Here is a 15,753-nt window from a genome sequence, read left to right as displayed (position 1 = left end):
CTAAAATTGATGTGTTCATATAGCTCCTGTTTAATGGTAGACTCATCGCTAGGGGTTTTTTAGCTGAGAGGGAGATTGTTAATTATAAGGATGCTCGTTTTCCTTTTTATTGTGAGGAGATTGGGACTAGTAATCATCTATATATTTCATCACTGTACTATTACGTGGAATTTTTAGGGTAGATTCAATCATTGGTTCAGGTGTTTAAGTTGTCTATCTAGGGACCCTAAACAAAATCTTCAAGAATGGTACAGGTCGGTGAGAGGCAATTTTCAGTGTCAGGATATTATTCTTCTATGCAAAGGCTTTTATTGATCTATCTAGTTAGTTCGCAATCGACTTATCTTCGAGTCCAAGGTCTATAATTGGGATGTGATTTTTTATTTTACCTTTCAACATTTGACCTTTTGGTTGAAATTCTCAGTTAGAAACTTTAGTTACACAGGTTCTGATCAGATTAGAAGTCTTGAAGTTATCTTCAACTAGACTAATTAGTTTGATTTTCATTTTTTTGCTCCTTCTTTTAGATACTTATATTGTAAGTTTTTATTCCCTCGGTCACTATCTAATACCGGTACTTATTAAGGAATTCGTTGGAGGCTTGAACAGGATGCTTGAATTCCGATAGAAGCAACACGCAGTTTCTTTCTCCTAATCAAGTTGAAGTTTTCGCGCGGATAAACTTTCTTGGAAAATAAATTCCAGACAGCTGTAAAATTGAATTCCAGGCTGATGACTAGTTGATGGCTTCAAAGCCAAATGAATTCCAGGCTGATGACTAGTTGATCGCTTCAAAGCATTTCTTGCACGATTTAGAGATGGTTGTCAGTTTGGGATTGAAGAAAGGTCATCTTAATTAGAGATTGATCGTAATTGGTTACTCTCCTAGGCTTTTGGTTAAAGATCATGTATTGTGCTTGACTTGGCTAATTCAGCGTAAAGAAATGAAAATTGTTTCATGCAAAATTTCTAACAAGTGATTGGTAATGTTTTTTTGTAGCTCAGAATATACTTCATGCCTGAATGAGAAAGCTCAACATACACACATTACCATTTAAAAACTCTTCTTGGGCTGGAAACCCGTCAACTTTCGCTTGGCTTCATTGCCATCAGACAAGAAAATTAATGTCGTGCTTGAAAATTCTTATGTTGACGATCCGGTTGCTGGATTTTCTCTGCAAGCTTCAAGTACAATTGCTAGGCCTCACAGTGCAATTAGAGCACGGAATCTTAAGTTTGGTGCTTGTTTCAACACCATGAATTCCTCAAATGACAAATATCCTTATCCAATTGGAAGTTCCAAATTGAATTTTCATTGATCGGTCAATTGAAACAAACAATAATAATTGACCAAAATTATCCTTCTTGGTTGTTGAGAATAACCTTTCAAAATGATGCCTATAAATAGGCTCTGGCATGTCGATGTTCTTACAAAATCCATACTTCATACGTTCATTTCTTTATTTTTTCACTACTATCTCACTATACATTCTTTATTCTGATCACCCAACAATCTTTAGTGCTGCTCAAGCTTTTATTGCTCTTCTGCAAGGCTGTTCAACAAAGACTTAGTGTATATCATGGGAAGTATTGCCCAGTTGAGTCGTAATTCTTTCCCAGATGGTTTCGTTTTTGGATCTTCTTCGTCAGCTTACCAGGTACAACATTGCTTCAAGTACTCTGGTCGAAGAGAGAAACGCCTCAATTGTTTGTTCTCTGATGACGTTTAAATTATATGCAGTTTGAAGGTGAAACAAACAGGAGAGGTAAAGGGCCGAATATATGGGACACCTTCATCGAGGAGCATCCAGGTATCTCTTTATTCAATGCAGGAGTTCGTTACAATGCTTTCCTAACTAAAACAACGAATATAAATCTCTCAAGGAGTCACCTGCCAGCATGTTGATGGCCTGCCTAAAACCATAGTGTATTTTGTCTATTAAATCCAAAAGAAGAGAGAAAAGGGAAAGAAAGAAGGTGACTTTTGGGGTTAGGGGGAGAAAGTGCGTGCAAATTAAAGATGTAAATATGATTTTTATCAAATAATATATATTCAAAGGAATTTAAGAACAAATTCTGAAAAATTGCAGAGAGGATAAGTGACCATAGCAATGCAAAGGTGGCAGTTGATTTCTATAATCGCTATAAGGTACGATGTTCATCTTATTTTTCTTTTAGTTGCCTTTTGTGGATCTGATCACCATTACACTTGTTGATATATTTTACACGCAAAATGTTATAGGAAGATGTGCAAAGAATGAGGGGAATGGGAATGGATGCTTTCAGATTCTCTATTTCTTGGTCTAGGGTATTACCACGTAAGTGTTTTCTTTTGTTTTTACCCTACATCTCATTCCTTTTTAATTCACGAGGATGGGACGCGACTTGACTTTCGAAGTCCCACATTTTTCCTTACTTTGATTTTTCAATCATCGAATTGAATTCATCAGATGGCAGACTAAGTGCTGGAATAAACGAAGAAGGGATCCAGTTTTACAACAATCTCATCGATGAGCTCATAAAAAATGGTTATAACCCTTTCCTTTTCCTCGATGACTGTGTTTCATAATAATGTTACCGACTAAATAAGAAACTTGAGGTGGCCATGGTAAATGCAGGGGCAATCTTACTTTGCTTGAATTTCGAAAATTTGAAAAGCATTTTCCAAACTCTCATACAAAACGTTTCACACTTTAGTTTTCTCATATTATTTTTGCTTTGAAATGTACAGGTATACAGCCTTATGTAACTCTCTTTCATTGGGACACTCCACAAGCAATTGAGGACAAATATGGTGGTTTCTTGAGCCCTAATATTTTGTAAGTAATCGTTTTTATATTCATATTATATAAACATCTCACTTTAATTTAAATCCTCCATGCTTGAATCTAATAATTTCAAAACTCATATAGAAACGATTTCCGAGACTTTGTGGAGCTTTGCTTTCAAAGATTTGGAGACCGAGTGAAGCACTGGATCACTTTAAATGAGCCTTTTATGTTTAGTGTCAATGGTTATGACACGGGCACATTCGCACCCGGCAGAATTTCAACTTTGGAGAATTATCCAGGCCAACCCAAAATCTCTGGCGCCACCGAGGTTTACATTGTAACCCATCATCTATTGCTTGCTCATGCAACGGCTGTGAAAGTATACAAGGAAAAGTATCAGGTTTGCAAAAGCTAAAGCTATAATTAATTTGTGGTTCGTTTCATAACATATTTCACCAAAGTTTTCTGTGTGACTGTGCTAATTTTATCATTGAAAAAATCTCGTCAGACGTGTCAAGGAGGTAAAATTGGGATAACCCTCGTTTCTCATTGGTTTGAACCTTACTCAACTAGTGAAAGTGATCGGATGGCAACTGAACGAAGCCTTGATTTTATGCTTGGATGGTAAGCATTTTGCTAGCTGATTTGGATAATATAGTAATTTGAAACATTAATTTGGATTCTTAAATTCTATGGAGAAGAAACCAGGATCTTAAATTCTATGTTTTTGGCAGGTACATGGATCCTCTAACTAAAGGTGACTATCCACAGAATATGCACGACTACGTTGGAGGAAGATTGCCTAGATTCAGCGAGGAGGAATCCAAGATGCTGAGAGGATCTTATGACTTTATTGGGGTCAATTACTACACTACATACTATGCTCAGAATGTTGAGGATGTTAACTATAAAACTATTGGGTTTATGGAAGATGCTCGTGTTAACTGGCCAGGTGAAATATTTATTTACTTGTTAATTAAATGATAAAAAACTCTCAGAATAAGAAGAATACAAGGTCTAAAACTCTACAGTACTTTCTCACTTGTGTTGATATATATTATTTTACAGGGGAGAGAAATGGAATACCAATTGGCCCACAGGTGAGTGTGATTCTTCATTCTTGTTTCAACAAATTAGTAATTGATATGTAGAATCTTTTTTTTTTTTCCCCTTGGTATTGAGATATATAAATCAAATTCGCAGGCGGGTTCAAGTTGGCTTTATATTTATCCCGAAGGTATTCGTCATCTCTTGAATTACATAAAGGACGCGTATGAAAATCCAACAATATATATCACTGAAAATGGTAAGAACAGAGTTAACAACCCTCGTGTGTTTATGGTTATAGTTGTCAAGAAGCTCTGATTTACTGATTTGTTGGTTTTTTTTAATTAGGAGTTGATGACGTGAATTCCTCGTCATTAGAGGAAGCCCTCAATGATGCCATAAGAGAGCAATATTATAAAGACATTTTCCACAATGTTCTGAAATCTATCAAGTGAGTTTGCTCTTTCCAAATTCATGTTCTCGCTTCCTTTTTCAAACAGTCCCAGTTTTTGTTTTAAAAGGAATTTCTTTCTCAGTCTGATCTGCTCTAAAAACTTGACTTTTGCAGTGGCCATGGTGTCGATGTCAAGGGGTTTTTTGCTTGGTCATTCTTGGATGATTTTGAATGGGGATCCGGTTATAGTTCGAGGTTTGGTCTCTTCTACATTGACTACGAAAACAACTTGAAACGATATGCCAAAAATTCTGTGAAGTGGTTTAAGCAATTTCTGAAGAAGGACGAGAGTACTCAACTCAACGATAGCATGTAAGGCCTCTTTTCATCTCCTCTTATTATTATCAAACAAATCTCTCAACATTTCTCATAACACAAATGATTGCAATAACAGAAAATCAAAATCTCGAATGGAGGAAGGATCAGCTCGTAGCCGTAAGAAGTCGAGAATTGAATAAACAATGGCATGAAATATATAGTAAGGTATTGTTGTATATCATCTGAAGCCAAGCTTTGTTGCAGCAAGTTAGGTTTCCACGTCTGATAAATTCTATTCCATGTTTGCGTCCTTCTAGTTTATGGACATCAGTGGATCTTTGTCTTCGAATTAATTCTCACATTTTCGTATAGGATCGATGCCGTTCTTGTTGTAATAATAATATTTATTTGTATTTTTTTATTTTTTATATGTATTGATTGGTTATCAATCAAATTCGATATTAAATAATAACTTGCTCTGCGCAATTTCTTTTTTCCTGTAATATTTTGAAGGATACTTCTATTCATGCATAATCCTTTTCACTAGAATTCGAGGAATGCATTTGCATGTCAAACTGAAATTTATCAAGACCAAGTGAAAAGTAAATAAATAATACCTATGGAACATAATTAATTCCTGAGGATGCAAAATGTAGGGTCTCTTTGAAATAATCCTTATATTCAAGGGGAGGGGGTATAAGCAATTTTGGCGGTTTTAGTACTAAAGTGGCCGAATTTGCCGGTTAAGAACCCCATTTCTCCGTCTCATTGGATTCCCTGCGGCGGCTTTCTTGTCAAGGCATTGCACGTGTTGGTTGTTTCTTGATAGATTATCCTTGAAATTTTTTTTTCTTCTCTATTCTCCACTAAAATTCGCACTAATCATTTAAGATTTCAGGGTAGTATCTTAGTTGCGGTTATTCCAGTAACAGTCAATGGTTTTTTTATTTATAATTTCTGTTTTTAGTTTTTTTTTTTTTTTGGTTTTTGATTTTTTTTTAATTTTATCCTTCAATCTAAATTTATTATTTTTTTGTTTCTTCAATCTTGATCTTGGTTTTTTTTGTTGCTTAAGTTTTTTTTTACCCTTCTTTATTCTTTTAATTGTTTTCATTTTCATCCTTAGATATATTTTTTAAAAAATTTATTACTCATTATTTTATTGGTTTCTTCTTTTAATTATTTTATGAATTTTATTTTTCTTCTCAATTTAACCCTTCAATCCAAAATTATCCATCCTTTTTTTTTTTTTTCAAATTTGATCCTCATTATTTTAATTGCTATTTTTCTTTTGGATCATTTTGTATAATTTCTTTTCAATTTTTTCTTTTTACATTTGATTTATTAAAAATTGGGCTTCGTGGTTTTTCAGGTTTGGTGCTTCTAGTTAAGTTAATTGAGAGATTGATTTCATATGAATTGTAATGGTTGCTGAACCATGAGAGCAACCATCCTTTTGTATTTATACCTTTAGCGTTGTGCACAATGCAATAATATTTACATATATAAAGAATCTCTTTCCATAATACTTCTGATCAAATGGACCGGGTCACGGCTTGACTCGACATTGATATTTTTTTATGAAATAGGCTTCGTGGTTTTCTTTGTGTTTCTTCCTATCGGATTATCCTGATCTCATAACCTAAATCGCGGGTTTCGCCGGTTAACCTAGGTGGGCCCACACCTTTTTTTGGCTTTTAATTACTCTTTATTGTTTTGGATCCTTTTGTGTGGCTAACTTTTTTATTTAACTTCACCTTTCAATATTTGGTTTGTTGAGAATTGAGCTTCGTGGTTTTTTCATATTTGGTGTTTTTGGTCAAGTGGCCCGTGTCACGAGTTTAATAAGCTAACGATGGTTTTTTAAAAAAAAAAAATTAGGTTTCGTGATTTTCTTCATTATTCTTTCTATCAGGTTACACGATCTCACAAGCTGACTTGTGGATTTGGCGGGTTGACCCGGGTGAGCTCAAGTGTTACATCCTCGATTTTCTACATCCTTTTTCGCGATACGTTGAAAATTCTCAGTGTAATTTTTTTATATACGTTCCATTTAAATTTGTACCAAAATTTCAGCGGAGTCTCACTTATACCAGTAGGTTCCAAGTTATCAAAAAAATCATATTACACTTCCAATTTCATTTCACAACTTTATCCAATCATCCTGGATTTCAATCCAACTCATCATCATCAACACAACACATCTTATTCAATAACATCATACAATTCAAGTTCATAAAATAACAATGCATAATTAGATTGTTACATAATATCATATAAACTATATTTTGCATAATAACATCATATAATGTAATTCAAGTGAATGATTCGATGTCAACTATAAACATGCATGGTTAAATAGATACTTAGAATTACAAACATTAGATTAAAGTCATACATCTAAATTTACGGGTTAATATTACATTTCAAGTTTTAGGAGATAAGTCTCTTAATTTTTAAATAATTACATGGCCAAAAACAAAAGGTAACTAAACTAAAATCACTCATGACATGACTCCATGGACCTGAAAACAAAAATTAACATGTGCATATAAATATAAAAAGGTAATAAGAAATAATAACAACAACAAGTAATAATTTTCATGGCATTTCTTTTTTTACATAAAAAGGTACTCGTATCCATTCTAATAATAATATAATTAATTTGATACATAATAATACACACAAGGTATTCATGTTCGTTCAAACATTATCCTAACTAACTTGATCAATCCATACCATTGTATGCAAGGTACACATGTTCATTCAAACACTATCCTAATTAATTTATCTATATTGTTGTACACAAGGTACTCTAATTCATTCCAATAATATAATCACAAGTTTGATACATATCAATGTACTTAAGGTATTCGTATCCATTCTAATTATATCATAACTAGTTGATACACATCAATGTACGTAACTCATATTCATTCCAATATTTATCAAAGCAACAAAATAATAAATTCTGAAATTTATCAATAAGTTTACACAAATTGAAAAGACAAGGTGCGATGCACCTACCTGTTTCCCCAACCGATCGAGTCCCTTCAACTATTGATGACCCTGCTCCAGGCATCTCTTCTGTTTGAGAATCAAGAGATACAAACAATACCCTCTTATAATTTTATCACAATGTGCATTCTCATACTATTGGAATCTCATTCACATGAATTCATCACCATGTTTTAATTTCATTTTCTGATTATTTGCCTTCAACTACCTTATTACACTTCTTAGATCAGTTGTCATTCGAGAACACTGTTTACCATTTAGTCGTAAATAAAGTTATAGACTTCAGTTTTACGTGTAGCTTGACTCTTTGGAAAGGTAAGACACCGTTCTGCAACTCCACTGAAGGATAGAAAGCCCAATTCTGCCCTTAACACCCATTAAGTTATCCGTTATAACACTCAACACAATCTGTCCAGTACAAGACAGTTCGACACTTCTTCCATTTTCAGTCTATATCTAGAGTTATATAACTCCAAATTACATAAGGTCAGTTTTGTTTGAAAGATAACATCCATACCTACAACCTTTGTAAAGAACTTAGCCTAATAAAAAAAAGTGGAGAAAAGTGGTGATTGTTTTAAACTTGGGGTGAATAGTTTAATTTGGTTCTTATACTTTATAAATTATAAAATATAGGTCCCTTCCAATTTCTAACAATCAATTTTGATCCCAAAATTTATTTTTCTTTTTTCTTTTTGGTTTGAAAGGGGAGAGAGTAAGTGGTTGGATTCTTGTCGTAGAGAGAGAGAAAATCACGGTTGACATCGATTCCAACCACGTAAAAGAGAGATTTTGGTGTCAATGACTTCTATTCAATAAGAAAAGTTTATTCTAGCTAGGTTTTTTTTTTCTTTAACCTTGCTTGATATGGTAGATCTGAGATTGGTAAGAATTTTGATCTCGGGTTGATTTTGAGTGTTCAAGGTGATTTTTTTGAGTTTTTTAAGGTTGTGAATAAGTTTTCCGAAATGTTTAGGTTATTTTTTAGGGTTTTTTAGGTGTAAAACACTCATGCCCCAACTTCTGGCTACCAGAATTGAAAAAACAACAGGTGTTGTGTCGTTTGTTTTTTAAAAAAAAATCAAGAGAGAACGACAAGTTATCTATCCCAATAAAAAAAACAAAATAAAAAGAAAAGACTCAGTACCATCTGCCTTATAAAAAACAAAAACAAATAAATAAAAAGATCCAAGTGCTTCGGCTGCTACATGCCTACAAAGCTAGGCCATTTGTCTCGAGGCCCAGGCGCTGCAACCTTTTTTTCCTTTTTTTTTATTGTTTTTTTAAACCAATTAGATCTTTCACAATCATTATTGATTCTTCTAGCTTTTTTTTTAATTTACCCTTTATATTTTATTATTTTTCAATTTAATAATCTAATTTATTTTGGTTTTATATTTATTAGTTTATTAAAATTTCAAATAAATATTTTAATATTTAGTTGGTTCAAGTGTCTATTTTAAATAAAAAATTATAAAAAAGTGTTGATAACTGACTGATTTTATAATTTAAATTATAAGTTTAACTAGTTAATTTCATGTTTGAAGATGAAATATAACTTATGTATTTTTGAATGAAATAAGAACGGAGCTCAAGCATTAAAATTATAAGAATTATTTTGTGAATTTGAAATTATGAATCAATAGATTATCAACATCAACTTTGAAATACACAAAAAATATATATGATGGTAAGAAAGGAAGTTTTTTTATTTTTAACTAAATGAGAGGAAAAACAATTCTATTTTTTAGAATCGATAAATAAGATGGCATGTGCTTTTCAACTGATTATTTAATAGTTTTAGAAGATGAAATAAATTCATCTAATAATTTTCTTAATATTTAATACTTAATTACTTTCACCAATAATCTTAAAAAACGTACTAATACATTCCCATTCAGCATTAAATGCAAATACTCGTTAATAATATAGATTTTATTTGATATGAATTTTGCAAAATAATTATTTTTTAAAACTTCTGAGTTAAGAAAATAAAAAATATATATATGGTTGGAAATAAATTTCGACTTTAATGAAAAATTGTTTAAAAAAAGGAAACAAAAAACTGAATTTTTAACTTCTAAATTATACTACTTATCTTTATAAAAATATAATTTTATTAAATATACTTCTAACTTAATTCATTTTGTCGAGTCATTTTCTCCTTCAAATTTTGATGCAAATAATGATTTTAGATTTGAGAGCATTTCAAGATTACCCAGGAAAAAAAAAATTGAGACGTCGCTGTCAATCATTCTTGCCAAAGCCAAGCAGAGCAGAGCAGAGCAGCGCATCTCCAGCTCTGGTACTGAAACCAAAGCTAAAAGAGAGCAAACTCCATGGCCAGCTCTTCTCGTTGGCGTCGATTATTATCATCATCTCCCTTTCGCTACCAACTGACTCGTCGTCACTTATCTTCTTCCTTTGGCCCTCCTCCACCAGTCACTCCTCGCCGAGTAGTCGTCACCGGTATAGGCATGGTGACCCCTCTTGGTTGCGGAGTGCAAACGACGTGGAAGCGCTTGATAGAGGGAGAATGTGGTGTTCGGGCAATAACACCAGAGGATCTCAAAATGAACTCTTCTTTCGATACAGAGACTCAGCTGTACACTTTTGATCAGCTTACCTCTAAAGTTGCTGCTGTCGTTCCTTGCGGCACCAAAACTGGCGAATTCAATGCGGATTTATGGCTTAATTCTAAGGTGCCCGTCAAGTTTCCTTCTTTTCTTTTCCCCTCAATTTTGCACTCTCTCTTCTGTTTTGATTTGATTTTATGGTTTTCAGGAGCATCGATCAGTTTCAAGGTTTATAGGCTATGCGCTGTGTGCTGCTGATGAAGCTCTTAAAGATGCAAAATGGGCGCCCACTGAGCAGGAACAGAAGGAAAGAACGGTACTTGTTGTTTATTGTTGGAGTATATACTGTTTGATAATTCTGTGGATAGGATAAAAATGTTTTCTTATTTCCTGATTCTTTGATGATATATATTTTCTTTAACGTGAAGAATACCAGGGTGTCTCTATTGGTGGGGGGATTGGAAGCATAACTGATGTGCTGGAAGCCTCGCAACTGATTTGTGAGAAGGTAATTTATGTTCCTGCCTACGTAGTCAGAAATGAAGAAAAAGCATTTAACCTTATGTTTTCTGTATAATTGTGGTCATGTTATGGCAACTTCTCTTTGTAACATCATTTATCCTTGTAAGTGATCTATGCCTCTTGAAACAATTAACCTGATACCGAGGCTTTCTCAATGCAGCGACTTCGTCGGCTTAGTCCATTTTTCATCCCACGGATATTGATCAACATGGCATCTGGTCATGTGAGCATGAAATATGGATTCCAGGTGTGTATTTAACTTCCATGTCTAATATTATTGATAAATGAAACCTATGACTTCCTTATGAGAACATGTCTTGCTGTTTGTTGGTGGACCAATGAAAACTTGTTAGTTGGTGCTTCGCCTCTTAGATCTAGTAGGTTCTTTGGCAGATTACATGGGAGAATCGTACTTAGGGTTTAGGTTCAAGATAGACCTAAAATCTTGCAAGTTGTATTTGAAGGTAATTAGACAATGGGGGGGCATTCTTTAGGGTTATGAATATGAGAGGTTCGATTCAATAGATAAGGAAGAATGGCAAATCGATTTGAGCGTGTGCTTAGTGATGGTCAATTCTCCTTATAAGTTTTCAGCTTGTTTATTTTTCAGCTCAATGTACCAATCAATATTGTTTTTGGAGATTTGAATAGAATGAAGTCTTCAATTATGTGTAAAGTAACATGTTGGCTACAGTCAGTTTTTTTTTTCCTGGATACAGGGACCAAACCATGCTGCTGTGACAGCTTGTGCTACTGGAGCACATTCTATTGGCGATGCTGCAAGGATGATTCAATTTGGGGATTCAAACGTTATGGTGGCTGGAGGGACAGAGTCCAGCATAGATGCTTTATCTATAGCAGGATTTTGTAGGTAATTTGCTCTACCAAGTTTTATGCCTTCTCTGAATGCAGGCTATCACTTAGAGCTTTATAATAGTGCAATTTCTTGTTTGGTACTGAAATCTTATATATATATATAAAGAATAATGCAATTTATTGAATCAAATTTCTATTTTGCAGATAAATTTATTGGAAGAAATTTTATGCCTTCTCTGAATGCATGTTACTCAGAGCATTATTAATAATTTCCTTTTTGGTAGGGTAAAGTACCCCCTTGAGACATGGTGAAATTACAGGCACTGTTAAAAGAGTGAATGTTTGACCAGAAACCACCTCCATGTTCCAGAAAATATTACTGAATCCCTTTTTATGCCGAAAATGCCCATAATTTTTGTAAATTACAAAGGACTTTTGGGAGTAAAACTGCAGTATTTTCCTAAAAATGGAGGTTTCTATTAAACCTTCAAATTCTTAGGTGATGCCTGCAATTTCCTCACAGGTTTACTGTAGTTTATTATTTCTTTGTGGTTAAGGTTCACAAATCTTGATCATAAGCTCCCATGAAACTTGATTGCAAGTTTGAGGCTTGAGAGCAGTTACTTCATGCAAAAATACCAGACTGCTTTGGATCTCCTGTCCTAGGATCATAACTAGATCCTTTATGACGTTATGGTAAATGACGTTGCTTACCATACTGAAAGTAGAAACCAACTGCAAGCAAGGTAAGCTTTGGAAATGAGCACTATAATACCTGTTTTAGCATCCAATCATCAAAGGGATGGGTTTGGCATCATCTTGATGGTTATGGGCTTATGCTACTTCTCTGTAACCTTGAATATGCATTTAGATAATCAATTCTTAGAGTACATCTGTCACCAGATAAGTCTTCTTGATGGAGTTATGCTCAGCTTCCTTTCTTGTGTCATTCATCACATTTACCAAGTTTCTTAGCTGGTAACTTTGTCATGTTTAATTCCAGATCAAGGGCATTAACCACGAAGCACAATTCCATGCCTCTAGAAGCTTCTCGACCTTTTGATTGTGATCGGGATGGATTTGTGTAAGCACATTTTCATAACTTCTGATTTTCATTTTTTCACACTTGTTCTTTCTTGTTCTCACTCCCATCTTATGCTTTGAGCTCAGCATAGGTGAAGGTTCTGGAGTCTTGGTATTAGAAGTAAGTTGACTTGTTTTTCTATTAACTTTTCAACATATGAATTTTGTCAATTTGATGAGTTGAGTCATGACTATGACATTCATGATCTTTTCTCCTTTTACCTTGCAAAGGAACTTGAGCATGCAAAAGAACGAGGAGCAAAAATTTATGCAGAGATTCGCGGCTACGGGATGTCAGGTTTGGGGGGAAAAGTCGTAAATCTTTCTGTAGTCGTTTTTAGTAGATATTTTCATTTATGGTGATGTTGATAATGTCTAGGTGATGCATATCACATTACTCAACCACATAATGATGGAAGGGGAGCTGTTCTGGCAATGACACGTGCCTTGAAACAGGTAATTAAGATATGTGGGCTTTGACTTGTTTGTCCACTGTACATTAGTTGTCAAAATGTTTGCAATCTTGTTGAAAAGGTATCATTACCTGAGATGCAGACTACATCAAGGTGCAAAATGTCCAATGCCTAGTGTTTAAATTGTTAGATCAACTTTTATACTCTGCTAATTACTTGGTTCCTTGCTTAGAAAATTCTTTCTAATACTGTTAATTTTTTTAATACCACCATTCTGATGGAAAACGTTGTTTGCTTTTACTTCCCTGATTTTTTGTCAATGACAGTCTGGTCTTCATCCCAATCAAGTGGATTACATAAATGCCCATGCTACATCTACACCTTTGGGTAAGTCTTATGGACAGACCTTATCACATTGCTTCCCTTTCAATTTATCAATTTGTATCTCTAGAATGTCAATTTGTGTTATGAATTGTGTATCTGTGGTCCATGCTGAAATATCTGATTCAGGTGATGCTGTAGAAGCCATTGCCATCAAAACTGTGTTCTCTGAACATGCAACATCAGGTGCTTTGGCATTCTCTTCCACAAAGGTAAACATTAAGTTTCAAATCAGATTTACATTTTGAGAAGGACAAGAACAGTGTGAGTTGGCATTAGCTAATTGATCCAGGCACTGTCACTCACACTGTATGAGGACCTAAGTATTTAGAATAGAGTTCCATTGTCAAAGCTAATACTCGATGAAGCATGCACTACTGAAGATGGTGCTTGTAATTGAACTTCTTAACTTATGCATATTTGTAAATCTTATGTGAATAGTTCTCACTTGTGTTCACAACCTTTATTTCATTCTTGCATCACTGCATGCTGAGAAGTAACATCCACTTGCTTTTGAGATGAGCTTGAAGAGGCGTGGTCTTGAATAGGACTGATACTGGAATAACGTGGGTTATGAATGAGGAATTATACCCTGCTATCTTGAAGAAAGGGAATTATATCTCATCCTTGATTGAAGCATGCATGCTAGTTGCAGATTTTTTTCTGATGCCTTTTATCTTTAGAGAACAAAATTCGTTCTTGTTTCTTGTCAACAGCCAGTTCTCATGATGGTTTTGTTTGTGATTTATATTAACTTCAGGGTGCCATTGGCCATCTACTAGGAGCTGCTGGTGCTGTTGAAGCCATATTTGCAATTTTAGCTGTGCATCATGTAAGCATTTCATATGGCCTGCTTGCTCCTTTAATGAGAACCAGCTGAAACACCCCTACCATAAGAGAGTCAGATTCATAATATCTAGGCTTTTGAAAATGGCAATAAAGAGCTGTGCATATTTATACATGCCTTCTCCTATGTGATTTTATATTGAATGATCCAGCAAACTGACAACATGTCTCGCAAACTTAAAAGGAAAAAAGCTAAACCTATATGGCTGACTATGGAGGTTTGCATATATGGCTTTCCTGTCCATTGCCTGCTCTTCTTATACAGCAGCTACAAATTCACTTGGCTTCCTTGTATTCTTTAACTTTATAGTTGAGAGGTTTTGCAATCACAACAGAATGTTTTCTGTGGGTGTTTCAGGGAATTGCACCATTGACTCTTAACCTCAATAAACCAGATCCCCTCTTCAAAGACAATTTTATGCCATTGACTGCATCGAAAGAGATGCCGGTAAGAGCAGCTTTGTCGAATTCTTTTGGCTTCGGAGGAACAAATGCATCTCTACTTTTCACCTCAGTGTAAGACAGATTGATTGGTTCTGCACTCATGATCTGGCATCAGAACTGCTGGCATGAAAAGTATGTTTCTCCAATTAGTAAAATCTGCATCATCTGCGGTTTCTAGATATGGAGTCAACGAAATGAAATGGTGGGCATAAACTTTAAATTTACACTTTCAACTCTTCATAGACGTTGGAATAATGATCAATTTTTTTTTAAATCAAGCCAAAAATGAAGTTTTGCTAGAGGAGCTGACCAGATATAACTGCAGGAAAAGATATGAAGGTTGTTTTCTGGCAGAGTTTACTGAGGGTTTTGGTCGAGTTTTACATTATGCGTGATCATGTTAGCTGAAATAATTTATTTTGAGAACAGGTACATGTATGCTCATGAAAGTTCAAACAATTTAATTTTTTTCTCTGAAGGATGGCAACTGGTTGTTTTGGCATTTCTTTTGGAGCGATCTAGGAGCAATATTTTGCGCTTTTGTTTGTGGAAGGAGAGGCAGTCGGTTTTGAGTTCATGTGCCTTTGATTTCTCGTTCTAAAATTTGCACTTTTTGACTCTGTTACCTTTAGCCTTATATGCAAGGAGCTTCAGGCTGGTGGATGGATCTGTGATCCTCTCTCTCCAGCTAAATGGTTTGGGTTACTGAGACTCCATTCCAGATAATGTGGCTAGGGTTTATCTAACACAGAGTCAGCGTTTTTGCTGTATCATATTTATGATAGCAGCACTGTCACCTCAATGGTTTTAAGAAAGGGGATTTCACCCTTCAAAACATATCTTGGAAGATCCTCCAATTGTACAATGCAATAAAAAATCTCAGATTATAATGCATAACCAATGGATTCAAAAAGAAACAACAGTCCAGAAAAATGAATATTTGGGATTGTAGTAGCAGTTGCGGTTTAAAGTGTTTTTTATTTAGCAATGTTTTAAAATGATATTTTTTTATTTTTTTAAATTATTTTTAAAATCAGCACATCAAAACGATTTAAAAACATAAAAAAATAATTTTTAATAATAAAAAAAAAATTTCAAGTAACTCGTCAGCTAAAAGAATTTAA

The 15,753-nt window shown here is 34.3% G+C and overlaps 2 protein-coding genes across 4 annotated transcripts; both read left to right on the top strand.

Annotated features, from left to right (window-relative positions):
- The first annotated feature begins 1,426 nt into the window (after positions 1-1,426).
- LOC7458280 (beta-glucosidase 12) lies at positions 1,427-5,033 on the top strand. The gene is made up of 14 exons (XM_024595085.2): positions 1,427-1,658; positions 1,742-1,811; positions 2,091-2,149; positions 2,243-2,318; positions 2,451-2,528; positions 2,732-2,819; positions 2,913-3,171; positions 3,280-3,395; positions 3,506-3,723; positions 3,840-3,871; positions 3,975-4,077; positions 4,167-4,269; positions 4,387-4,584; positions 4,667-5,033. Exons 1-14 carry the CDS (start codon positions 1,581-1,583, stop codon positions 4,728-4,730), a joined length of 1,542 nt encoding a protein of 513 aa, XP_024450853.2. The 5' UTR covers positions 1,427-1,580; the 3' UTR covers positions 4,731-5,033.
- A 4,702-nt stretch (positions 5,034-9,735) lies between these two features.
- On the top strand, positions 9,736-15,206 carry LOC7458279 (3-oxoacyl-[acyl-carrier-protein] synthase, mitochondrial). 3 transcript variants are annotated; one of them, XR_002980051.2, is made up of 14 exons: positions 9,739-10,250; positions 10,333-10,440; positions 10,561-10,632; positions 10,807-10,893; positions 11,366-11,517; positions 12,466-12,546; positions 12,633-12,666; positions 12,777-12,843; positions 12,925-13,001; positions 13,285-13,345; positions 13,469-13,551; positions 14,100-14,171; positions 14,544-14,831; positions 14,909-15,206. XR_002980051.2 is itself a non-coding variant. In XM_024594283.2 (13 exons), exons 1-13 carry the CDS (start codon positions 9,888-9,890, stop codon positions 14,703-14,705), a joined length of 1,407 nt encoding a protein of 468 aa, XP_024450051.2. In that variant the 5' UTR covers positions 9,736-9,887; the 3' UTR covers positions 14,706-15,206. The 3 variants fall into 3 exon arrangements, 2 of the variants coding, with proteins under 2 accessions (XP_024450051.2, XP_024450050.2); XM_024594283.2 differs by having other exon boundaries at positions 9,736-10,250; positions 13,481-13,551; positions 14,544-15,206; XM_024594282.2 differs by having other exon boundaries at positions 14,544-15,206.
- Positions 15,207-15,753: the final 547 nt, after the last annotated feature.

Source organism: Populus trichocarpa, chromosome 2 (genome assembly GCF_000002775.5).
Source record: "Populus trichocarpa isolate Nisqually-1 chromosome 2, P.trichocarpa_v4.1, whole genome shotgun sequence".
In the NCBI taxonomy this organism is placed as follows: Eukaryota; Viridiplantae; Streptophyta; class Magnoliopsida; order Malpighiales; family Salicaceae; genus Populus; species Populus trichocarpa.
This window is presented reverse-complemented; position numbering and strand designations above follow the sequence as displayed.